Source organism: Aethina tumida, chromosome 1, assembly GCF_024364675.1.
Source record: "Aethina tumida isolate Nest 87 chromosome 1, icAetTumi1.1, whole genome shotgun sequence".
NCBI lineage: Eukaryota > Metazoa > Arthropoda > Insecta > Coleoptera > Nitidulidae > Aethina > Aethina tumida.
Window position 1 is genome coordinate 55,340,087 of NC_065435.1, and position 26,794 is coordinate 55,366,880.

The 26,794-nt window shown below is 27.5% G+C and overlaps 1 protein-coding gene across 1 annotated transcript; it reads left to right on the plus strand.

Moving 5' to 3' along the window:
* The first annotated feature begins 718 nt into the window (after nucleotides 1–718).
* On the plus strand, nucleotides 719–26,436 carry LOC109602792 (excitatory amino acid transporter 3). The gene is made up of 9 exons (XM_020019233.2): nucleotides 719–1,114; nucleotides 12,101–12,148; nucleotides 15,422–15,861; nucleotides 18,689–18,731; nucleotides 22,740–22,779; nucleotides 22,870–23,293; nucleotides 23,348–23,539; nucleotides 23,905–24,039; nucleotides 24,704–26,436. Exons 3-9 carry the CDS (start codon nucleotides 15,437–15,439, stop codon nucleotides 24,867–24,869), a joined length of 1,425 nt encoding a protein of 474 aa, XP_019874792.1. The 5' UTR covers nucleotides 719–1,114; nucleotides 12,101–12,148; nucleotides 15,422–15,436; the 3' UTR covers nucleotides 24,870–26,436.
* Nucleotides 26,437–26,794: the final 358 nt, after the last annotated feature.

Here is a 26,794-nt window from a genome sequence, read left to right on the forward strand (position 1 = left end):
ATAAGAATCTTATTCAGTTATTCAAGATTAATAGTTAAACATTTTATTAATTTTATTAACAAACATGTTAATTTTTTATTCATTTAATAAATTAACAATACAAAAATATATTAGTAAATGTCTCGTAAAATTATTGTTGTTAATAATAAGTAGAATAATTTTGGTCGTCACTGAATAATTTATTGTACAATAGATAAGAATAAAATATGCCTCAGTTATTTAGGCTTTAAGTTCAACAAAGTCTCTACCACTCAACTTTTCAATGTTGTTTGTATTAACACAGTAGTTTTTGATTAGCGATTTTTTTGGATTAGACTTTGAAGTTTAAATTGCACCTGAGCTTAACATCGTAAACAAGAAAACGTTATTTAAAGTAAAGGATGACAACCAATGGTTCCGCACAGCATTGCGTTAAATTTTATTGCGAATTAAATTGTCGAATAGAATTAAGAAACAGTAAATATGTGTTGTCATTTGTACTACGTTAAGTTATTTTGAGACCTATGCTGTACGGCTCGTATACATATAATACGTATGACACGTATTATGATCTATTTTGGTGATTACGAGAACCATTGAAAATTTCCATCTTGTTCAATTGTTGCATTCCTGCGAAACAACGCTGGTCGGATATCCTGAAAAAGTTTGGTCCCCCCCTACCATCGACATGAACAGAAGATCCGGTGGTCCGACCGACCGAACGACAGCATTCGCTTCTGCAGCAAACGCGAAACAGTGATCGTCGTCAGCGCGCCGACATCCACGACACCCGATTCGCACATCGCACATCGCACACACACACATTCACCCATTACCAGGGCAACCGCGGGACGCCTCTCTGTCACACGGCGACGCACAGTTTGCGGACGAACGCGTTTGCGATTGCACACCGAAAGAAGAAAACACATCGAGAGCAGGATCGACAGGACGGCAGGACTGACTACTTGCGTGTCGGTCGGTCTGGTACTTTGGTACTAACAGTAAAAAAATAGTCAAAAAAAAAAATTATATATTTTTTTTTTTGATCGTCCGCTGGGGTTTCGGTGTGTTTGTGATCCGGTGCTCATTTTGGGATACGACGCCGGCCCGGTACAGCGATTCTACCTGTTGAGGGGTAAGTTGAGTTGAGAATAATGTGCATGCCGGAACGTGACTCGCAACGACAACATTCTATTTTCTATTTCGCCACTTAATAATTTTGTATCAACAAGTGTTTCGAGATTGTGTTTACATCGCGAATTTTATTGCGATTCTCTATTTTAAAATTTGAAAGTTTCGATTTTGTTGGAAGGAGTCCATTTTTTTTTTAATTTGATTTCCCGCTCAATTTACTCAAGTTATTATTTATAATTCTGTTTAAACACGTTAATACCATTTAGTGACTATTAAACATTTATATTAAATAAAAGAACTGACATCTGTTGATTTCATTAAAATTTTAAAAATTGCTTATTAAACTATTTACTAAATATAAAAACATTAAAATTATTTTTAAATAATATTTTATTTTAGTTTGAAAAATTTCTAAAAATTTTTAAATTACAATGTAACTTAAAATAATTAAATTCGAGGTTAACTTTAATGAAATAGCTAACCAATAAGAATTAATTTATGTTATTCAGTTATTTACTCCTGAAATTAAATATGCTTGTCGAGTGTTTTATTTGATTTAATTTATTGTTAAACATATTATTAATATGTGGTAAAAAATTATCATAATAATGAAATAATATGTATAAATTAAGAATAATACTAATTAGAACAAAGTTATTTAGCTCTAATTAGTAAAATATGTTATATCTTATAATTAGTATATTAGTATTAATATAATTTAGTTACTTAAAATAAGTCATTTTATATTTAGGTGATCTAATCAATACTATTAGCTATGATATTGTTATTATTATTATTATTTATATTATTTTCAAAATTTATTTTCCTACAGTTTATTAAAATTAAAAACATTATTTATTAAATGGTAGTAATATTTTATTTATATTTAATAATTAGAAATAATAAAATAAATAAAAAAATAATAAGATCCTGTATTAAAAAGTATTATATATGCTACATACTTATGAACTAAAACTATAATTTTATATAGGAAAACATTTTAATGAGGTTCTCTTAAAAGTCGTGTTGATGTCATCTGTGTTAAACGTAATGTAACACGTAATTGATATAAGTAATTCAGTTTTAATTGATATTCTATTCATACGACTAATTATAAAAATTAATAAGTGGTTAACAATGTCATGTAGTTGTTTCTTTTTAATATTAATCTCTTGTCTTTTATATGCATAATTCAAAACAGTTTTATATAATTTTAATATTATAAATAAATTTAAATATTTTTTTTTACTTTTAGTTTGACATTTTTGTTTAATTTCTGACCAAAAAAGAGTTATTAATTTTTTAAAATATTTTAAATAAATTTGAATATTGTTTTTAGTTTTAGTTTAACATTTCTCTAGAATTTATTAATTTCAAATTCAAATCTTAAATTATATGAATATTGCTTTAATTTATTTTCACAGTTATAATTGAACATTAAAAAATACTTTTATTTTTTATTAATAGACAAAAAAAGTTTTTTCTTTAACATTTTAAAAAAGTTATTAAAATATTTATATATATTTATATTTTATATACATATTTCAAATGTAAATAATTAAAAAAAAAAACATTTTTTTTTAAATTTGTGGTTAAAACGTGTTATTATTTTTTTAATATTTTAAATGAATTTAAATATTGTTTTTAGTTTTAGTTTAACATTCATCTAGAATTTATTACTTTAAAATCCAGATTTAAATCAATTTTCCTTTATAATGAAAAATACATTTTTTTATTTCATAAGCAAAATAGAGCTTTTTTATTTTTTTTTATAATTTAAATAAGGTATTAAAATACTACAATAATTTAAATACTGTTTTTAGTTTTAGTTTAACATTTCTGTAGTGTTGATTGTTTTGAAATTCATAAACTAAATTTTGTTTCGATTTATTTTTTCTTTCACAGCCTTATTTGTAATTAAATATTAAAATATATGTATATCAAACACAACAATATGACTTTAAAATATTTTAAAATACCTAACTAAATATGTCTTATATTATAATTTTGGATATAGTCCAATAAATTTGTCTTAATTAGTTAACAGAAACCATGTTTATAGTTTTAAATAAATATATGTTGTAACAATATTTACATTTTATAAAACCATATTTTACCTGTATTGTGACAACAAATTACTTTAAAGGAATTTATATGTGCGAAATCAAAACTTCTTTACATTAGTATTGATTTCCAATAAAATGTTAATTAATGGCGGATGCGCTGGTTCCAATACCAATAAATTATTGGAAATAATATTGCTATAAAGCTATATTTAATAGTAATTATTGCATTTTTGTTAATTATTTATTTTGTGTAGTTTATTTTTTATATAATCTAAAGTTCAATTTACAAAATTTATCCTTTTAAATTCCTGATTATAATTATTTGTTTAAATCGTTATTCGTTATATTTCTTAACAAAAAATAGCACAAATAATTTATTTTTCAATTACAAACATACGTTTATCTTGTATGATCCAGCCATGTCATTACGTAATTCTGGCATACAATATAATTTAATGTTAGATAGCGCTATCACCGCAAAAATAATTTACGATTAATCTAAAAATAATATATTTCGGTTGTGCGAACGTAAGTCAGCAACGTTCAGTGGGAGTTTTGCGCTAATTACTGCGACTTGAATACGTTTCAATTACAACATAATATTCAAGATTTATGACGGCAGTTAATTAAATAGATTGTTTGCTAATGATATTGAAACTCCCATTTGTACGTGCCACCAATTAGGTTACCATTAATCTAGAATTTAGCTAAAGGAAAACAACAGAACCGTCCCTTCAATGGAACTATGGCCTGGAGGCCTGAAATTAACATCGTCCTTTTCATATCCACCCCGTTTTTTGTTTCTAAAGAACAGTCCGCGCAACATCGCCAAATTGAAATGCGTTGTGTTCCATGACCTGAACTTCACAAAAAAAAACTCCGCTTTTTATTCATTAAAGTGCCGATGAATTGAAAATCGGGCCGTGAAAGAGACTGATCATGAGTATTTCTATCAATTTCAATGGTCCCGTGCGAAATGGGAAGCGTCTATTGATAAAAATTCCCTAATCAACTCCATTCTCTGCGACGGGTAAATTAACTTTAATTTAATTTTGCATTGGCGCTGTCAATTCGGTTACGGGGGTCCCCTCACCTCTCCCGTGCTTAATCTAATTATTATGGTGAAAGCTTCTCTGAAAATTATGTGAGCGTCTTCGCGCGTCTCCTTAGTAAGTTTTTATCATCGCAACGAAAATATTTTACATAACAGTAATTTCATATTCGACATCGAGGGCGGCTAATTGCTTCTTTTGCAGAATAAAATGTTGGCGATGAAAGTGTACCGGAACGCAAAAATTATTCAAAACGATTTTGCATTTATGAATTATTTAATCCATGGTAATAACTAAAATGTAATAATAAATCCTTATAAATTAGGAACAGTGGGGAATGATGACAGTAAAAACGTTTCCTTTTTCAGTGAACACGTCTATATTTAAATTCACATTTTTGAACATAACTCAATGGAATTACTTTAAAAAGTACTTTATGTGGTTTGCTTAAATTTAAGAAGTGAAAACTAGTTGTAAGAATTGAAATTGGTGGAACATCTAAAATAGTAATTAAAATAAAGAGTGATAAAATATTAGTTTTCCACAAAGAAATTACATGATACTTATAAATTTAGAAAATCGTGGACGATGGAAGTAAAAAGAATATACTGATAATGTCCATACCAACATGGGAATGTCTTCTCTCAATAATTTTTAATAGCATGATATTTTACATTCAAATTATAAAGAAAATTAGTAAAAATTTAATTTTTTTTAATATATATTATAATATATAAGTGATGGTAATTTAAATATAATATTCAGTTAGAAAAAATAAATATTTGTTTATAACTAATATTAATCGAATTTTCAATAGTTTATCGACATAAATTGTTAAGTTATATCAAAATGTTTTTTTTATTTCAATAGAGTTCAAAAACGCTTTCAATGATATCATTACATTAATTTATTTATAGAAATTATATAGAAATAGAAATATTTAAACATATATTTTGGTAGTGTTTATTAAATATTATAAAACGAGTAGGTTATCAATATTTAAAATTAAATTATATCTTATACAGCTTTAATGAATTTATTAGTGAAACATCATTTTGCATATACTAGGATTGCTTAATGTATTTAGGTATGGATTAAATTTTTAAAATTAAATCATCTGAATAAACCAAAATTACAAAACAATGATGATTATATAAATATAATGTAAATAAAAACATGTTCATTTACATATTTTTTTGTTAATCATTTTCAATATTTTTATTATTTATTTTGACGAGTTATAATAGTTTTTCAACTACTTCATGGAGGGTTGATAAATGAATAATAATAAATTTATGTTAAGTAACATATTTTAAAATGTTTCATTTATGTTTATGTTCATATTTATATTTTGAATACACAAATATTAATTAGTTAATAACGAAATTTACATATAAAATTATTCAATTAGGAAAAATAAACAAAATTAAAAAATCATTACAAATATTCAACTGATGTAATTTTAAAAGTATAACCTACACCATATCTCGATATAAATTGTTTAAAATTATCAAATTGTTTTTTAGTTTCAAGAGAGTTCAAAAACGTTAGATTAATTTATTTATAAAAATTATAAAATAATAAGTATTTAGAAATATTTTAGCAGTGCGTATTAAATTTTATAAAACGATATAACTATTAGGTTATCAATATTTAAAATTAAATTATATTTTATAGAGCTTTATGAATTTATTAATGAAACATAATTATATATACGAACAAATTAGGATTATTTAATTCATTTAGATGTGGATTCAATTTTTAAAATCAATTAAGTCTTATATTATTCTATTATTAATTATGTTTAATAATTATTACTTATTTATTATTTTTTTGGACAAATTATAATAGTTGAAACATTGAAAAAAGGTTGATAATACAAGGTGTAATAAATCCGTTAAATAAACATTTGAAACGAACTTGTTAATATTTTGTGTTGTTGCTTTTCGTGTTAAAATAAAAAATTTGGTTTATCAATAGCAGAAGAACTAGATACTAATAAAGTTGACCAATAGTTGAAGTGAATATACAACAATCAACATATTTGTCTTCATTGACATTTACTTAATAGTTTGTGACATTCTTAGAACTTTGTGCTGGCATAGTAAAAAATAATCTGTAAATGAATTAAATTTATAGTTGACAGTTGTACATTTGCCTCAAAAAATTTCGTTTGAGAACAAAGCTTTACATAACCATTGTCCACTGGAGACACATTTATATTGGTTATCTTTAACGACCTCTAACTCTCTGCTATTGACGGTACAATATTTTTGTGTCCCTTCACAGAAGATTTACTTCTAAAAATCTTATATATGTATTGGCATTAAAAACAACTGAACATAAAAAATTAATTGTTCAATATTAACACGAGGTGATGGAGTTCGCAGTCCCACAGTGAAGATCAATTCATAATAATCAACTAGCATAAAATGAATTCTCAATTTAGTTACAAGAGTAGAATATTAAATGAATTTTACAAATGTTTTGTTAACATATTTCATTAATTTTTATACAATATCCATATGTCCAAATGATGATAATTTAAATATAAATTTATTCAGCTAGGAAAATAAATATTTGTAATATCATAATTTTTAATTTTAATATATTTAAATTGAATTTTCAATGTGTAGCTTACATTATATCGATATAAATTGTTAATTGATATCAATATCAAAATTTATATTGGTCATCTTTAACAACCTCTTATACAAAATTTTTTTGGCTGAAATTTAACTTTTAAAAATCGTAAATATGTATTGGCATTAAAAACAACTAAACATAAACAATTAATTGTTTAATATCATAAGTTCGCAACTCCACAGTGAAAACAAATTCATAATAATTAACTAGAATAAAAAGAATTTTCAATTTAATTTTAGTTACAATGGCACAGATGTGGGCTTTTATTGTAATCACCTTTGTTGCCTCGTCTATTTTAAATCCAATGCAAAAGTCCAAGAGAACGTAAAACTACAAAACCCTCTTTGAAATCGTATTTTCAACGCATCAGCATCAACCTGTTGATGAAATCCCGTTGCTGCCGAAAACTTATTCCGATGGCATTCGTAGAAAGTTCCTAATGAAAATGTCTTAGATTACGTTTATTTAACGAGATTCGTGGAAAAATATCGGATTACCGTTCCAGGATAATCCCGAGGAACGGCGATATCTAAATAGAGTGCAGAAAATAGTTTCGATTTAATTAGCATTTAGTTTTAACAGTTAGCTTAACGAAGACGGATTTTCGAATATTTTTTTTAACAGTCTATAAATTAATTTCCTTTTTTATTAGCATATAAACATAAACGATCACGTTGTGTAGCTTAGAGCCTAGTATTTAAAATTCCGACGTAAAAAAAGGTATGGTTAGAAGAGGCTTATAAATTTGCTAAATCATACGAGATTTTAATCGAAGAGATTTAGTGCCATCCAAGAAAATTGGTTTCGTTCCGGCTCATATACAAGCTCCCTTTCGAACTAATCGACTTTCGAAGGTCGAAAATCATTCGAAACGAAAAAAAAAAATATATCCACCATAAACCTTGAAAGAGAGCAACGAATTAGCAGATAGTAAATTAATGGCCGAGAAGCAATAAAGAGCGCGAATGAGGCCGAAAAGACCGTTCCCTAACGGGGAACGAGCCAAAAGGAAGTGTTTAATAAAAATAAATTATTAATGAAATGTGAGGTATGATACTACTACAATCCAGAGTGCCGATCAACTGCGAAGACTTGCACTTTGCAGATCGTTACGTAATCCAGCCAAGACGAATTTGGGCTTTATTAGTCCAATTATCCAATCTAGCTGTGTATAGTGCACTTTGAATTTTATCATTATGAGCTGCTTTCCCATGATTGTGTTTGATTGATGTGATTCTATGTATCTAGCAATGAGCTACTTTTGTCGTTATCGCAAATTATGGTCGGGTGCCTGCATGCTTTAGAGCTTCACGTGTGTCAGTTTATCGTTCGTTTTGCCCGTCCAGAAAGGGCCACGTTTTGTGAATAACAGAATCTCCAAGGGACTAATTGTACGAATTGGAATTCATCATCTGAACCAAGAAATAACTTGGATGATTAAACGTAGTTTAACACAATAAAGATACAAGGCTTTGTTTTGTCTTTCTTATTATTGTAAATATGTAGCTGACACTATTTGCGATTATGGAGACAGATGTGAGTAGCACAGCAGTTTGTGTCCGACCTAACAATTGAATTGTACATCTAATTTAATAACATTAATTAGATGCAATCGGGTGAAAATGTATTACTGCTGGAAGCAGACAATAGATTATACAGGTATTTAACCACACTATTTCATTTTCCAAGCTTCGCTTCAATTAACTACCAACTAACGCGTTCCGTTCAAAATGCATTACAATAATCGATAATGTCAATTAAATATATCCAAAACAAGATCTTATTTGACCTATCCAGGACTTTTAAGTGGTTGCAACCTAACTAATCAATCGAAATTGGTTTGATTTAATTGGGGTAATTAACTGTTAATTGTACTTCTCACGGAGTTTAGTAACAGTAAGTAGGTAGATATGTCTTCAACTTTGAGAAACACGTTACCTCTAAATTGAATCGACATTTATTCGAAGGAATGGCGAAAACAAATCGTGATAATGATATGTACTATATATATATGCATTTGCATATGTAGTACCTGATTCAGCTCTTAAAGAACTCCTGCAATCGTAAACAGAAAGGACCTTGAATTTTATAAATAAACCAGTTTTTCTGACACATATTGAAATCAACGATACGACCAATCTGTTTACATATTAAAAAAAAACATGAAACCTTTTGCCTTTTGAATTATACAAGTCAAATATTATGCACCTTTGTTTGTTCTTATACTGTTATCTACATTGTGTTAATGCATTTTTATTGGTGAAAACCGTAAAATTTTCCGACAATAAATTTGACACAGTGATAAATGTAAAAATACGAAACATTTATATTTCATAAATTTACGGTGTTTTTTGAAGGTTTTTCTCGACCAATATTTACATGAAACTTCATCAACTGCTTTCATTGTAAATTACTGTGACACGGTGTTGGAAGCGTGTCAAAAAGCCGCATTTTTTCATGATATAAAGGTTAAAAATCTTTGATACACGTACGCATTGTTTTATCAGCTTATTTCATTAACAAATAAGAATTACTGAATACAATTAACAATAGCATACTGTCTAATTTTTAAGCATAATATAAGTATATATATATACGTATATTTATTAATGCTGTGCGAATATTATAATGTAATTAATTAAATAACTGTTTGCTTGGTTCTATGATTTTAAATTTCTTGACTTTTAATTCATAGAGAGCAGTAAGAAAATTTTACTGTAGCTCAGTTCTTCACTGACAATACGCTAATTAAATGAGTCAAATACCACTGTAGATGATTGGTGATTCCAAATTTATCATTGGAACTTCATTAAAAATAAAATAATTAAACATAATTAATTTTCAAAAATTAATTTTTAAATTATGTGACGTGATCAATTAAATTATTATTTCAATTATTAGATAATTAATTTCCTTTATATTTATACTGTGCGATCAAAAAATACTGACCGAGAAAAATAGTTTCCATAACAAACTTTAATTTGTTAGGTCTGTTTGTTTCTTTCCATTTAAAACCTTGTTTATCTCCATCAAATAATGAAAAATGGCAATTTTTTAATGAAATTACTTTTTAAGTTTCCATCGAGTTATGTTAAAATGAAGCTAAAATATGACAAACATCAGAATTGACATCAATGAATATTATTTTAAGTATAGTAAAATTCACAGTGAATAGAGAATAAAATGAGTTATCAGATGATAACCATTTCCATTTAAAAATAATTGATAATAGTCATATAAAATTGGACAATTTAGCACACGTCAACATTATGGCATTATCGATTACTCTAACCATTTAGAAGATATTCGCATTCGAATTCCAATAATTATTTTAATAGTTTTTTTTAATGAATATTTTAAATTTATCTATTTAAGTCATGAGTTATCGACCTTTTTTGTAGAGTGTTTAATTTCTTTCAAAGATATATGTTGCGCATTTTATAATATTTACTTATCTGTGAGTTATAAAATTTGGAAGCAAAAAAGAAATTTTTGTTGTTTCTTTAAACTTTGACCTCCGATATCTTCTAAACGATAAGAGTTATGAAAAAATTGGAGGATACTTTTTTTAGAGCGTTCAATCTCCTACAAAAAATGTAAATAGAAATTTTCTGTACGATCAAGTAATGGCGAGATATGGAACTGAAAAACATTAATATCATATCTTTGGAGGGCATTTTTTAAAAGTGTATAGGAATCAATTTTTCAGTGGCAGTTAAAAAAAATAGTCAATTTTTTTGATCCACCCTAATATAAAATATAAAATACATATTATATATAACTAATAAAAAAAGAATTTATAAATTGGTTAATTAAATATTAACAAAATTATAATTTTAATTGGCAATTAAATATTAAAAAATAATAATAGATCTAATAAATTATCTGTTATAATGGAAAAACTGAAAATATGTTAAAATAGCAGCATCAAAACTTTGAAGAAATTCTATTAAAATTATTAAAAGTTCCAAACAATGATGAACACCACACCCAGTACTTACAATATTTGGTATTATCTTAAATCTATTTTGTGTAACTAGTACCCAAGATCATAGTAGTTTTTCTAGGATTCCCCCTGTTTTCTTTTGCGTCAAACTTGATTTTAAAATGTTGATTTTTAGAGAAGTCTTTTTCACAGAACATTAAAATAATAAAAAATTGCTATTTTCGACAATGTTCATTGTTCTACCTTATTATTAACAAATAAATACATAACTAACTTTTTAAAATCGCCTTTTCAAATTTTTAGTATATATTTGGTTGATAATTATTCGCCGATTTATCTAATATAAACTTATATAAAATCTCCAAATCAATTATTCGTATAGGTATATAAAATTTTATTGATCATTTTCTAAGAACCACATACACGATGTTAGTCATAAAACAATTCGAGATAATGCATCGACCATTGCCAATAAACATTGATGTGGGAGCAACTTGTTGAACTACTTTGTACAGTCACGTTTCCTCAGATATTATTCTATTTCCGTGCTGCAAAATATTATGTATCTCACATCTAACAGAGCAATCAAATCCTCGTGCGATCGCATTTGGCAGGCTCGGACTGCCGATATTTATAAATAGAAAAATCCTATACAAACATGGAGCGTGGGGCAAAAGACGAATCCGACAAGGATTTCTTCCATGATGCAAGTGTGAACGGTGGCGTGGAGAGCGCGAAAGCAAATAAAGTTAGACAGGCGGCAAATGTGATTTCGGTAATCTTTTATTCAACACTCGCACAATATTTTGTTGGCGAGCCATAAAACACGAAGGTCGGTGCTGGTGCTGCTGCTCCTTCTTCAATTATCTATTAAAAGATTTCTCGGACAAACAACCAGTTGAGTTTATGATCATAGTTACGAGTACGCACGGAATGGGGCTGAGGGGGCAACAAAAACAAAAATACATTCACGTAAAATTAGTCGGTGGGCTATTTAAAGATCATAATTTGGCCGGCTACCGGTTATTGTTAATGACTGGAGTCCTAATTAAAATGAATATAACTAATTTTCGCAAGTAATCCGATATTGTGATTATTTATGTGTGTTGTATTGTACATTAATGCAAATTAATGTTGTGTTTAAAGCACATGTGTCGGATAATTGAGTTTAATTGATGGCGATGGTCGTCAGAAAAAAAAACGGAAATTATGAGATAGTTTTATTTTTTCTTGTATAACTGATAATTACCGGTGTTTATTTCTTTGTTTTGTTTCAGGATAAATGTCACATATTTAAGATCGACTTATTGAGGATTGAGTAAAAGGTAAGTCCTGAAATTGTATGTTTAAGTGGTGTCCATAGTTGCTTGATTTTAGGAGCATATCGAGACCAAATAGAAAAACACTCACTGAAGTGTCCAAAGATCAATTTTATAAAACGTTGATAGCTGCAAACAATGTATTTATTTACTTATTTATTAGTTTTTTTTTACAAATACACTACAACAGGTATTTTTCAACGTAATATAAAGTATTTACCTCAGAAACATATACAGTGTCTACTAGAAAATGGCCTAATGTCTAAAATTTTTCATCACTTTTATCTGGTTTATTTTACATCAAAAGTTTGTACATCAAATGTTTATACAAATCATATGTAGTCAGATTTTATACATTTCGTATATTTATCATATCGCACAACTACGGTACAACTTTTGAAGCTGATGAAAAACTTTTTATTTATATTCAAATGCTGTTTGTTTTTACGTGATAAGAATTCAGTAAAATATACAATATTATTGTTTTGAGCTTTTGATAATTTTAATCGTGTCTTTTCAAAATTCTAATGCTACTGATTTTAACATATTTTCAGTTTTTCCTTTATAACATAATTGATTATCTATCTGTCATTTGATTTAACACGTAACTAACACAAAATATACAAAAACAACAAATTACGGTTATAAAGTTACGTTGTCAACAGCACAATAACAAACATTTGTTCAAGTTGCTCTTTTATAATGGACACAATGTACATCCTTTCAATTTCGAGATAATTAAATGGAAATTATAGTTGAATGCACCATTCAAAAATATATTTTGTCTTAAATTAAATTAACTTAATATAGTAGAATATTTCTGGTAAATTTTAAGATAATTAATACTTCTTTTATTATTATGACTTTATATATGACAATATTAAATATCTCATAATTTATCTTGTATTTTGTATTTTATACTCAAAATCAGCCAATTTGACATACTGTATATTTTTTAATAAAATAAAAAGTAACTTATAGTTATAAATTTAACATATTAGGCACAAAATATATAAATAATTAATACATCTCGTATCAATGTTATACAATAAAAATACCTTATTTTCTTTATTTTGAAAAATAATTTCAAAATAAAATATAATTCCATTGTTAAATATGCATAGTATTCATATTTTATATTAAATCTACAAAAACAATATTTCGTATAATTAATAATTATTAATCTTCCATAGATATTTATATAAAAATTATTTTGAAAATGTTAATTTTAAGCGGCTTACATACTATATATTCCTTTAGAAACAAATAATCTCAGTGTCAATAGTTTTTTGGTAAAATAGCAAATAGATCCATAAAAGGTATGAGATTATATTAATGGGTTTAAATCAAAATCTGATCATCAATGTTGCCAATGTAAAGAATAAACAAGTGAGTTGCGCAATCACAAATACACAAATCCAATTAAATCAATAAATCTATTCGATGAACTACGTTACCATTAATGTAAATAATATACGTTATATTCTTTTATACATCCAAACTTGTATCAGAATAATATGCACGAAACAAGTTGGAAAAAAAAAAACGTGAGAACATTATCATTAATATATTTGTGTATAATTTTCGGGTTTCGTTTTTTGAATAATTTATGATATCGATCATTTTATCGACTGGGAGGGATTTAAGGCATTAATATTTCTTCCTAGTCGATCAAGGACGAGTTTTTAGTAATATATTCAAGGCTGTCATACTATTGAATAATAAACACGGCACCAAGTGGAAATTTGGATTCTGCAATCGATTAGTAAACATCAATACTACGCCTAATTAAAAATCCATGGCACCGCCGGTTAGGAACATTTCGCCCGCTAGTAATTTATTCAAAGTGTACGTTTCAATTTCCTGAACTCCTAAAAAAACCTAATTATCAATACGTCGCGGGTTCTTTTACCGTTGGCAAAAAAAAGAGAGTGCCGGGGGGGAAAATGGGCACAGTTTCAATGGCAAATGGACGCGTGTACTAGGTGGAACTCCGATGTAGCGTCTTGATAATGCAATTAACTTCGCTCCATTAACTTTTCAAACAAGACCAGAAAATCTAATGGATCGTCCGCTGATTTTAACACCCCATTAGTCCTACTATGCATTTATAAATGGTGTATGGCTCGTCATAATTTATGGATGGTGTGTCTCTATTTCAATCGAAATGCGACGTTTATTGGCCAAGAATTGAATAAAATGGGCTGGACGGCTCTTTCTCGGCATGGTGTAAATAGAGGATTATGCGATTATTTGAGCGGCAATGTATGATGATGATTTATTTTCCCAATCTGCTCTCTATATAGAATGAAAAATTATATTATGTACCATATGTTAGAAAACCTTTGATGGATACTTTTATGTATATTTATACAAAAAACCAATGAATAGATTATAATATTAATAACTCCAACTGTATTCTTAATGAATAATGGTAACCATAACACAATAATTAATTAAAAATTTCAGAAAATAAAGTCCTGACGATTATAAACTTCATTTAGCTTGGCTATCACATGGGATTTTAACTAAATATTTAATATATTAATAGATATTAATTCAAATGAAAATTAATTTTTTAATTTTAAATTTTTTCTAAATTTTACTTTTTCGTTACATATTTAAGTAACTAATATTATTACTCATTACAATTTAAGTTCGTTTGCATGAAATTTTTAAAAATAAAACTTAATTAATACTTTTCTACGGTCTTCTCAAATTTATTAATAAAATATGTAGATAAGATATAAATAATGTATTTGCTAATATTTATTTTATTTTAAAATATATTTTATAGACAATTTTTTGCATAATTTATTTAGCAGAAAATTAATTAAAAATTTAGGTACGAAACGAAAAAATGCATCATTCAATCATATTTCAAATTCTTAAAAAACGAAGCTTAACGAAGGTATTAAATGGATTTTAAAATTTACTTTCTCCTTTAAATAAAGGAAAACGGAATTTTTAACCTAATTACTGAACGGGAATTTCAATTAATATTAATGTTTATTCATTTTCTCTCAGTTATCAAGATTTTTTTCTTGAAGAATTTTTTTATTCCAAATCAAATATCAATTAATTATTGAAGATATTAAATACTGATATATGATATATTATCTTGTTGCATTGAAAAAATATTGGAATTCTATTGTAAGTACGTATTAAAGAAAATATTTTTCCTGTAGAGTACTTTATCTAGATATCCCATTTTTATTTATCTTACCTTATGATTAAACGGATGAAATGAAAAACATTAACATAATTAATTATTTTCAGAGCTTGAAAGCAAATATGGCAAAGAAGTCGTTCCTTCGCGAGAACCTACTGACCATCCTGACCGTCGTCGGTGTCGTCGGCGGAACCGCCCTTGGAATCCTGCTCCGCAGCACTACCGGCGGACAATGGTCGAAAAGGGAGACCATGTACCTCGCCTTTCCTGGCGAGATATTCCTTCGGATGCTGAAAGCCCTTATCATTCCACTGCTGGTATCCTCGGTGGTATCGGCCATAGGCAGTTTGGACTTGAGTTTATCGAAAAAGATCGCGTTCAGATCGATAGTGTACTATTCGGCCACGACAATATGTGCGGTAATACTCGGTATTATTTTAGTGCTAACTATAAGACCGGGTGTGGGTGGCACGGCGTACGAGGGCTCTAAAAAGAGTCCCGTTACAAGGCACGTGCTTACGCAGGATACACTTTTGGATTTGATCAGGTAAATTAGTTTTATGAAATATTTTTCTCATTGTGTTATTTAAATTTATTATTGCGTGTTTAAATCAGGACGATAGAATTTACTAATTACGATCAACAGAAACAAGTATTTTTTTTTTATAATTACTTTGGTCTTCCTAATTGGTAGTTGTGTCATGAATTTAAAAAAAAAAACTTACACACAAGCCGAATATTACGAATCTCGAAATTATAGAATTATTTTAGAAAAAAGTTAAAATGGGATAAACTATATTTTTACATACAATCTAATAATAAACTTAATCAATCTAATAATAGGACGTAGATTTCCTGATATGCAGATAATGAAATTGTAACTTCCAATAAATTGTGGGAATAATAGTTTTCGTACTCTTTGGTAATAATTCAGTTAGATCAGATCAGATCATTCAGCACAGATCTAAATAAAAAACTAAGAAACTTGGTCCCAATTAAGAAAATTTTTCTGAGAAAAGTAAATAATGAAATTTAACTGAAAAATAGTGTGTCTAAATTATCAAATTCCCTAGGTTAAATTATATTTAAAATATAAAAATATTTGGGGTCTCAAAGATATCGACTTTAAACATTCATTAATTAAAAACATTATTCAACAAATAAATACAACTAAACTAACACTGAACAAAAACTAATACTTCGAAACTAACGTGAATCTCATTTTTATTTAAAATATATCTGAAGCAATAGTAAATAAATTACAACTAAACCATGAGAATAATCGAGTCTTATCAGCGTACCTTTTTGTAGTAAATATTTTGCTTAATTTCAATTTTATACTTATCGTTTTGTTCCACTGGTGTATGAGTATGGTTTAATTACTAAGTAACGTAAATTTTATGCCATTCAGGATTCAGTTTAACCAAATTTAAGTTACAACAAAATATAATTTTAAAAATTTTAACCTTTAAACAGTTTACCTCACTTGACTTAAGCTATAACTTTACTTGCGGACCAGACTTCAGAAATATTTTTGGATAAATCCAACAAAAGAAAATTAAATTTAAATAAATAAACATATGAAATAATTTTTCACAAATAGGGAATAATTGCTTTTATTTCTTTCTTGAAATAAAAATAATACTTTTAAATAATATTTAGTAATAGTAAAATAAAGATTTTCAAAAATAATTAATAAACAAAGGAATTAAATAAATTAATAAAATATGTCATGTCATTTTTTAAACAATTTATTGCATATATTGACAGTATGATGTTTTTTCTAGATTATTTGAATTATTCATTAATTACTAAATTAATTATTAATTAATTAATTATTAAAATGTACCATAAAATGAACAAAAAAATATAATTAAAAATATATTGTTAATAATTTGTGACATTTATAATTTGTATAAGCTAAAAAAATACTACATCTTAAAATTAAGGAAATATTAATTATTAAATATTTTAAATTTATTTGATTAAAATTTTGAACTATTTTTTTTATTATAGAGCTCAAATATATTTTTTATAATTTCTTCTTTTCTCTTTCTAAACTATTAAAATATTTCGATGTAGTATTTAAAAATGAAAATTAAATGTATTTTTAAATTATTCTGAACTGAATCTATTCTTAATAACATGAACTGGATTTTTAATATTGTTATAAAAAGTAAGCAATTACATGATATGTAACTAATGTACAAAATCTCGATTAATTTACGATCGATAAAAATTGACATAAAATTTCAAAACGAATTGTAATACATAAAAATAAATCAACGTTCAAGTTTTATCCCCCCAAGAAACATCGTTTAATATTATATTTGATTAGAAGAGCCCTTAAATTAAACATCCACAAATTTAATGTGTCATGATTGCTAGTTAACGGAAGATACGTACGTGGGTGCCATAAAACCACATAAAATTGAGCAGAGCGCACAGCGTAACGACAATTTGTTAATTGAGATATGATTTGAATTACGGCGGAAATGAGAACTTGCCAGATTTCGCCGTTTATTTACGATTCAGGTGTAGATTTTCAAAATTAAAGTGCTGTCCAAATTTATTTATTTATTGTTGTGATTTTTCTACATGGCAAATACATATGTTATCACAGGGACAACAACATCAAAACTGACTGGTGAAAACTATTTAGGCAAAGTTTATAAATAGCTGAGCCATTAAATTGAGCGCCGCTCATTCAGTCAGTCTGAAACTGAGCTTAGGTGCGCTATGACATCATTCTATTTATTAATTTGTACCGACATATTTACATGTTCTAAAATAAATTAAATTTTTATAAATCGATCGATTGTTTCATTATTCGGTTCTTTTACCATACGCATTGATTCTCAAACAAAGCGGACGCGCGTTCTTGAAACTGATTATTCCACTAAGGTAACGGAATGAAAGTGGAGTTTGATAAATGAACGTCTGCCTCAAAATTTTTATTCAATCGTCATTAGGTCCATAAGTTGCCAAAAGAGCTGAAAGAAGCGTGCACGAATGTAAGAATAAATGGATATGATTCGTTGCGCGAATCTCTAGCAGGACATGGCCTATTGGGTTGCAGCAGGAAATTTTGATGTAGATGCTAATGATCTCATGTCACGGTGTATCCGGCTCTCTCGGGCCGCAAAACCGGCGCTGCCACTGTTCGGCGCTGATCACCATGAGAGGGTGCAACCACTATCCATCTAGTTCGTTCTCTTCGACTCGTAATTGTCGATTTTACAGGAAGAAATGAATTTTTTTTACGCATAAACATATGAAATTTTCGAAAATTTTATATTTGATTTTTTTCTACTGCATTAAATATGTATTAAATTATGATGTAAATGAAATAAGTAAGATTTTCCTTGTTACAGAAACCTGTTTCCACCAAATCTCGTCCAAGCTTGCATTGCTCAGGTAAGACATAACAATGAAATAATTTGATAAACTAGTGGTAAAAATTAAACTATTGTTATTAAAATTTAATTAAAAATAATACAATAGTTGTTTAAAAAAAATAACAACTCAGGGAACGCAATAATCATTTTTTATACATATATATTAGTAAAGACCAAAAATATATAAAATATGTTCAAAAAAAAAAAATACTTTTTGGTAAAGTACAATTATATAAATGTCTAACCTTACGAATTGAATAAAGGATAAAAATCTAACGACGTGTTTAAAACTGGAAAAAAGAAACACCAAAACAATTCCGCGTTTGTTTTAAAATACCTAATTGCTGCATTATAAATATTTGGCACAGTAATTGTTTGCATAATGTACAACAGTGTAGAAATGAAAGCAAGTGTTAAATCTGAAATAGCATCCTAAACAATTTAATAACTTTTCAGATAGTGTCTAGACAGAAGTTCATTTAATTAGATGTAATTTTGTTAATTGTAAGTCGTAGATTTGTTTAAAAAAAAACACAGCATTCGTTATGACACATCTGGCGAATAGGTTTATTTCACGAAAAGGTTTTCTTTTAAAGGGTTTAAATAGACCCTGCAACTTTTAAATTAAATCAACTATTCATGAATTCACTCGGCGTAGGGTGAGTAAATAAATTTCAAATCTCGAGATGCTACAGCTCTATAAATTCAGGATTTCGAATTATTTTTAAAATTGATTGGCGTTTTATCACGAAAGTCCATTTGTAAATTAATTTAATATTTGAACACGTTTTAATAAACAAAAAGTGAAGTATATTTAAAAATTTAAATTATTATATGAATGGCGCAAATAAATAATTTTTTGATATAAATATGTGGAATTCAGTAGTCATTGCATTATAAATTCAATTAACTGATAGCAATGGTTTCTGTACACGTATATGTATTTCAACCCTTTAATTAAAAGTATATAAACATATTTTAAATATTAAGCAATATATAATAAAACCCATTTAATATATATATATATATATATATATATATATATATATATATATATATATTGTATCACATTCAAGGAATTTTGTAATGTTAATTTTGTCCATTAAACACCTTATATAATCATTATAAAAAAATTTAAATGTTATTTTAAAAAAATATTTTTTTTAATGCAGATATATGTTATAGTTTAAAGTATGTCTGGATTAATTGTATTTTAAATATTTAAGAATATACAATAATAACTATTTAACATATATTTTGTATCACATTAAAAGATATTAATTTATGAAATGTTTTTATAATAATATTCGAAGAAAATATTCCTCAATTTCGTTAATTAAAAACTTTGTACACGCATTATAAAAAATTCTAGAATATTATTTTGGAAAAATATGTTTTAGAATAAAGTATACAATTTAAAGAAATATCACATTCAAATATATCAAGTTTGAATGTTATACAAAATAAAAAAATTCTAAAATATAATTTTGAAAAAATATTTTTTTTAATAAAATATATAGTTTAAGGAAATATATTTTTTAAATAAAATGAATAGTCTTGTATTAAATTAAATATATTTTAAATATTTAAAAATATACAATATCAGCAATTTAATAGCTATTTAAGATATCAGTTTTGAATGTTTTTATTACGTTAATTTTATTGATTAAATACCTCATACGTTCATTACAAAAAATTTTAAATTCACACACATTCAAAGATATCAATGTTAAATGTTTTTATAATATTATTCCAAGAAAATATTCCTTAATTTCGTTAATTAAAAACTTTATACGATATTTATAAAAAATTCTAAAATACTATTTTGTTTTTTTAAATATAATATGTAGTTTAAAGAAATATAGACAATAATGGCTCTTTGATCTATCTTTTGTATCACATTCGAATATAACAATTTTGAATGTTTGTTATTCTAAGAAAATATTTGTTAATTGGAATTATTTTAGAAAATAATAAATAATATTATAAAAGTTCTAAAATATCATTTTGGGAAAATGTTATTTAATATAAATAAATATGTGGTTTAAAGAAAATTTTTAAGAGAATATACTGAACAAATAAACGGCAAAAATTTACTAAGTAGACAAAGAGAAAACTACTCCACCTCGTTAGAAATTTCACCATAAGTTATTATTATCTGAGTCTGAATAATGAAAATTACTAATTTATTTATATATTTTACATTGAGAAAATATCAACCAACAGAAATGCAATACTATAAAATTGAATTACAGTGTAGTCCGAACCGAAGTACTTTTTTATGTGACATAATAGACTTAAATTTATTTTGTAACTGGCGAATATGTATTTTTATATCACTGGGGGATGCCATTCGCAACAGCAACCAACGATCTTTCTCGCACGTGCATTAACATTTCTGCAGTTATCCTTGGCGAACCATTCAGAAAATCCTCTTCCCTTGATTGTTAAGTCCGAGTTACGAAGATCATTCGGTGTCCATGGTAACGGTGCTCTGTGATATTTGTCTTGTGATTGACCACGTGGCATCGTTTAGGGTCGACTTAAATACGAAAGGATTACGTGTGGATACGATTCTCAATTCATTTTCTCGAGCTTACTACCACTTGAAGCAGTGAATCACTACATCAGATTATATTTGACTTAGACTATTTAAGTTATTTATTAAAGAAGTTTTCGTAAATATTTTGTGATTTTCTAAATATAGATTTTATTTTTCAATTGAAAATCCCTAATAATCTCTTAATAAACATAAGTTATGAGCTTTCAAAAATATCCTTGAAATCTCATTAAGTGTGAGAGCATTGAATTTTTTATTAACGTTCGTCGTGATTGATTTCCAGCCATACCCGACTTAATGAGTATTCTTTAAGCAGACAACGCAGTTTCATGTCCAAAATTTGAAAATATGAGTGGCAATGCACTGACTGTAACCAATACAAGACAAATAAAGGGGCAAACTTTTGTCACAGACAGAGGGATATCAGATAAAACCTCAAGGGTCGACCACTAGACTGGGCAAACAGAACTGTGCACGAAATTGTTTGCCCACTTTTACGTGACGTCATTTCTGCTTTGTCTCACGAATAGATTTATCTCCGAAGTTTAATATGTATTATAAGCAATGATGTTGAACGTTAAAAATATAAGTTTCTAAATTAGTCGACATTATCATGAAGTATACCTATTGGTGAGTTTATCGGATCATATTAAAAATTTATTTGTGGTAAAACCATGAAATTGAAATTAATATCTTTAAATGTTACACTTTAAGTGAAAGAATGCAATAAAAGTACTTCTAAGACAAAGAATAAAAGTGTTATAGGAAATTTGTTTTATATGCTGCCACATTGGATAGTTGCCAGACATTTTTGTATAAATTAAAAATAAGTAACTCTATATTAAATATTTATGTTTGTTCAAATAAATTTATTAAATTTATTTAATTTAAATAAATTTCAAATTGCATTATACTCAAAAGTATTTAAAAATTAAATTTTAGATATAAATCATACAATATAGTGTTCATCTTTGAAAACCATGTTTATTTGAAAACACATTACAGTATTTTCAAAATCTGAAAAATAAAATTTTTCAAGCATTATGAACTTAGAAAATTAATTTCTTAAATAAATAATTTTATTTCCTTTCAGATAATGATTTTTCACAACATGTTATATTTAATTGCCATTAATTATATGTTATTTACTTAATAAAGTATACAAATTTCTTAATTTAAATATGTATGATTGATATGTGAAAAATATTTACCAAATATATACCTTGGCCTAGAAATGTTGCTGTAAAATGTTTGTAAAGCGATATTAACCTGATGCAATCAGTTCCATTAATCTTGAATGACTGCACTTATTTATATCTTCAAATATTCACATTATTTAAGTTCAAGGCCTCGAACTTACTTTCTTTTTTCATTCACAACTTATTAACTGATTTATATATACTATACACGTATAAATAATGCATACAAAAATTTACAATAAATTTAATATGAGTTACTCATTTACAGGCCCAAACTACTTTAAAAGAACCTCCTAAAAATGACTCAAGTAAGTACTTTTATGTTAACCTAACTGGTATTACGCATTGAAATAATTTAGTTTAAAGAAATTTTGTTTTAACTAATTTGCTAATTTCAGATTATGCTCACACTGAAAAGTGGGACTTCGAAGAGAAATACGAGAATACAACTAACGTGCTGGGTCTCGTGGTGTTCGCCATCGCCTTGGGTATTAGTTTGGGTAAATTGGGCGAAAGGGGCAAAATCTTGCTGGAGTTCTTTGACAGTCTAAGCGAGGCTATGATGATTCTCACGAGCTGGGTAATCTGGATCTCACCTATTGGCGTGTTCTTCTTGGTTGCGGCCAAAGTATTGGAAATCGAGAGTTTTACCGAACTCGTCGGTAGATTGGGCTTGTACTTCGCCACCGTCCTATTAGGTTTGTTCCTTCATGGCTTTGGAACCTTGTCCATTTTGTACTTCATCGGGGTCAGGAGGTTGCCATTCAAACTGATTGGCAAACTCAGCCAGGTTTTGGTCACCGCTTTTGGAACGTCTTCAAGGTATGGATTAAATTATGAATAAACGAACAAAAGTGCTGATCGATCTGATTCCAGTTCTGCTACAATGCCCATCACCATTCAGACTTTGGATCAGATGGGTTTGGATCCCAGAGTGACTAGGTTTGTCATTCCTGTCGGAGCGACGATCAATATGGACGGTACTGCTCTATATGAAGCTGTCGCTGCCATCTTTATTGCCCAATTGAGAAACATTGAACTGTCCTTTGGAAGAACTGTTGCTGTGTGGTAAGTAATGCTTCAGGTTTTCACTCACCAGAGTTCTCTAATAGCATCGTTGGATATTTTAAATATTAATAATGACCGATAACCTAATTGTAAGTTAATTTGACATCAAATTAATTCATTCTATTAAAGTGTTCGTTTCAAAAGGGTCATGAATCACATTATAGAGCAAATAAAAAATGGGGGACTGGAAATTGAAACCTGTGACCAAGTTTAATGTCATTGTTTGTCTATATTGCAATGTGTTTAACTAGTTTTATTGTTTCCATCAAATATTACAAACCATACGATATACTAATTAAATCTAAAATATTCAACAATAAAGTGAATTTTATATTACGTGCTAAAATATAAAAATTAAATTTTAGTGTCACGGCGACAGCAGCCAGCATAGGAGCAGCTGGAATTCCACAAGCAGGCTTGGTCACCATGGTGATGGTACTCGATACTGTAGGTCTTCCCGCAGAGGAAGTGATCAACATTATCGCCGTAGATTGGCTCTTGTAAGTATATAAATAATAAATCCATCATGGCGATGACAGGACACTGAATATTGTGCATGTGTATATTGGTGTGATCGTTGAGAAGGAAATTGACCGAATTCATGTGGCCACAAATAAAAAATTAAGCCCTGAATGCTGTTCCAGACGTGGTGACATGACGTAGAACACTTATAACCACTTATACGCCGCACAATTTTTAATTCATTTGCTGGAGCACTTCTCCTCTGGGTTAAATGCCGAACAAAACAGCTCGCTCGAGTGCGGTGGAAAGTTAACGGAAATTATACGATTCAATCGTATTTCCACATAATTAATTTTGGTGATAATGGCATTTAAATTGTGTGTGGTAATGTTGACAAGCTCCTTTATTGGTAATCTAAAACTATTTCCTGTTAACTTAGATGTATAATTGCCTCCCTTTATTTATAGCTTCAGTTGTTGTTTTATTATTTTAAATATTTTTCGTCTTACATAATTGGAAAACGAAAGATCAATCCCATAAATGATATAAATATATGAATATTTTAAGTGCAACAGTTAACAGTTATTAGACAACCCGGTTTACATGAAACTCTAATGTTAAATTGGATTTTTTTTTTTTTAAATAAAGATTAAACTAAATTAAAAGTAATATGAAATGTAATCTTTTTTCTGTCGTTTTCAGGGATCGATTCAGGACAACAATCAACGTAATGTGCGACTGCTTGGGCGCCAGATTAGTTGACATTCTCAGTGTTGGAGAGTTGGGTCATCTCGCCGAACAGGACAGATTAAACGCCGATCCACAGGAGCTTGTGGAAATCTCCAAGGCTGCTGATAGTCGCATATAAATAGATAATTTAGAGAAAAAAAAACCGCAGCCGTTTACTTTACACAAAAGACTAACTGCTTAAATCTTGTTAAATTCTTATGTACCAAGTTTCTACGAAGGCTTCGTACATTCGAATTTAATTTTTTTTTGTTTTTGTTTAAACGTATTTTGAGACCAATTAACAAAATACATGGGAATTGCACGAATTGGTCGTTAGCTGTTAGAGAGTGAGTGTAGTTGGTACAGCATTGTCATTTCACGGGATACTTAAACTAGAGATAAGGTAACACTTTTAAAGTTTCAGTTTTCAACTGGCGCATGCACTGAAAATTGAAACTTTTTAGATGATTTCCATCTCTACATATACACAGTATTAAATTAAGAACAAGCCGTTAACAATGACATAATTATATAAACGTATATCTATCAATCTGTTAAAATATATTATCTGTGAACATTAAAAAATATTTACAAAAAAAATCTAATAAATCATTATTGTTGTTCACAGACCCCTTCATGTTGCATTAAATGTGATTTTAGAAAAAGCCACGAAGATATTCAGATATGTATCGATGTAATGTGTGACAATAAAGCTAATTTGTACAGTTACTTTTAAAATATCTACTTTCTTAAATTTTTTCATATAGTTTATATATTTCAATTTTATCAAAAATACATTTAAAGTGTGTTACCTAAGAGTTGTATGATAAATCTATATGTTCAGTGTACATATCATATGCATTTAGCGTGTTAATTGATGATAATATAACTGTTTGGTGGAGGTATATTTTTAAAATATCTATGAATTTTTGCTACATCTGAATTTCTTTGTTTCCATTCGAAGATGGAATACGTATTGTAAACATACGCCTTCAACTTATTTAGAAACTATAACTGTTGTGCAACTTGTTAATGATCTGTTAATACTCATTTACAGCTGCAATTACAATTTGCAGTTGTAAATAATTTCCAAATATTATAAATGTTCATTGTTTTAATTGTAATATATGTTATCTTCTCTAACTAGTTAAAAATGTAGTTTATCACGTAATGTTTATATTATGTATATTTTTATGAATTTTCTCATAAGTTGTTAAATGATTGAATTTAGGGACCAATTGATTTTTTATGTACAATGTACGCCAGGCTAAGTAACACGAGTTACAGTCAGTCGTCATTAGGAAAAATACATTGTTTAATTCATTTTTTTTAATATTATTTACTAAAGATTCGTCTTTAAATCATTACTGCCGTTTTATTATATTTAATTTTAGTTAAAATGTGCCATAAGTTTAAGTTACAGCACAGTCAGAGGTTATCGCACGAATTATTTGTGTTTTTTGAGGGTACTCTGCTTTAAGTTTATTTTATAAGTTTGTTTTTATATTATATGTATAGAAATAAATTGTAGATTCTCAAATGTCCACTTTTATTTTAATTATTATAAAATATAATGCACATGTCTTCACCAAATTAATGCATGGGAAAAGTGTAGAATCTAAATTAGATATTTGCCCATAAATTACTTTTATTAGAATTGTTGTAAGGGTGTGTCACAATAAAGAATGAAAGAATAACTAGTCCAACCTTTTTAACTTATTTCTTTTTGTTATTTCCTTGTTCAATACTGTTCAAATGCAAATACACTTACCATTTAAACCAATATTTCAATATATATAAATTAATACAATAATTTTGAGTCTACAGAGGTATTTCGAAACAATACATACTGTTTGAATAACTAATACTATCCACAAGGGAACTGAATAATATAAATTAGGAAAATGGAGACTATTATCATCAAAAGCCATACAATTAAGCTTTTGAATATAGCGAAAAAGGTGGTAATAAAATATTCAATATTTAATTCAATTTTTGATTTTCATATAGTTTAAAAAATAATTTACTCAGTAAAATAAATAATATTGTACAACAAAATATACA

Bases quoted from the DNA above. Each gene is read 5' to 3' on its own strand.
- LOC109602792 (XM_020019233.2), top strand. From the start codon at position 15,437: ATGGCAAAGAAGTCGTTCCTTCGCGAGAACCTACTGACCATCCTGACC. The intron at 15,862-18,688 runs GTAAATTAGTTT...TCCTTGTTACAG, and splicing joins ACACTTTTGGATTTGATCAG to AAACCTGTTTCCACCAAATC. The intron at 24,040-24,703 runs GTAAGTATATAA...TGTCGTTTTCAG, and splicing joins ATCGCCGTAGATTGGCTCTT to GGATCGATTCAGGACAACAA.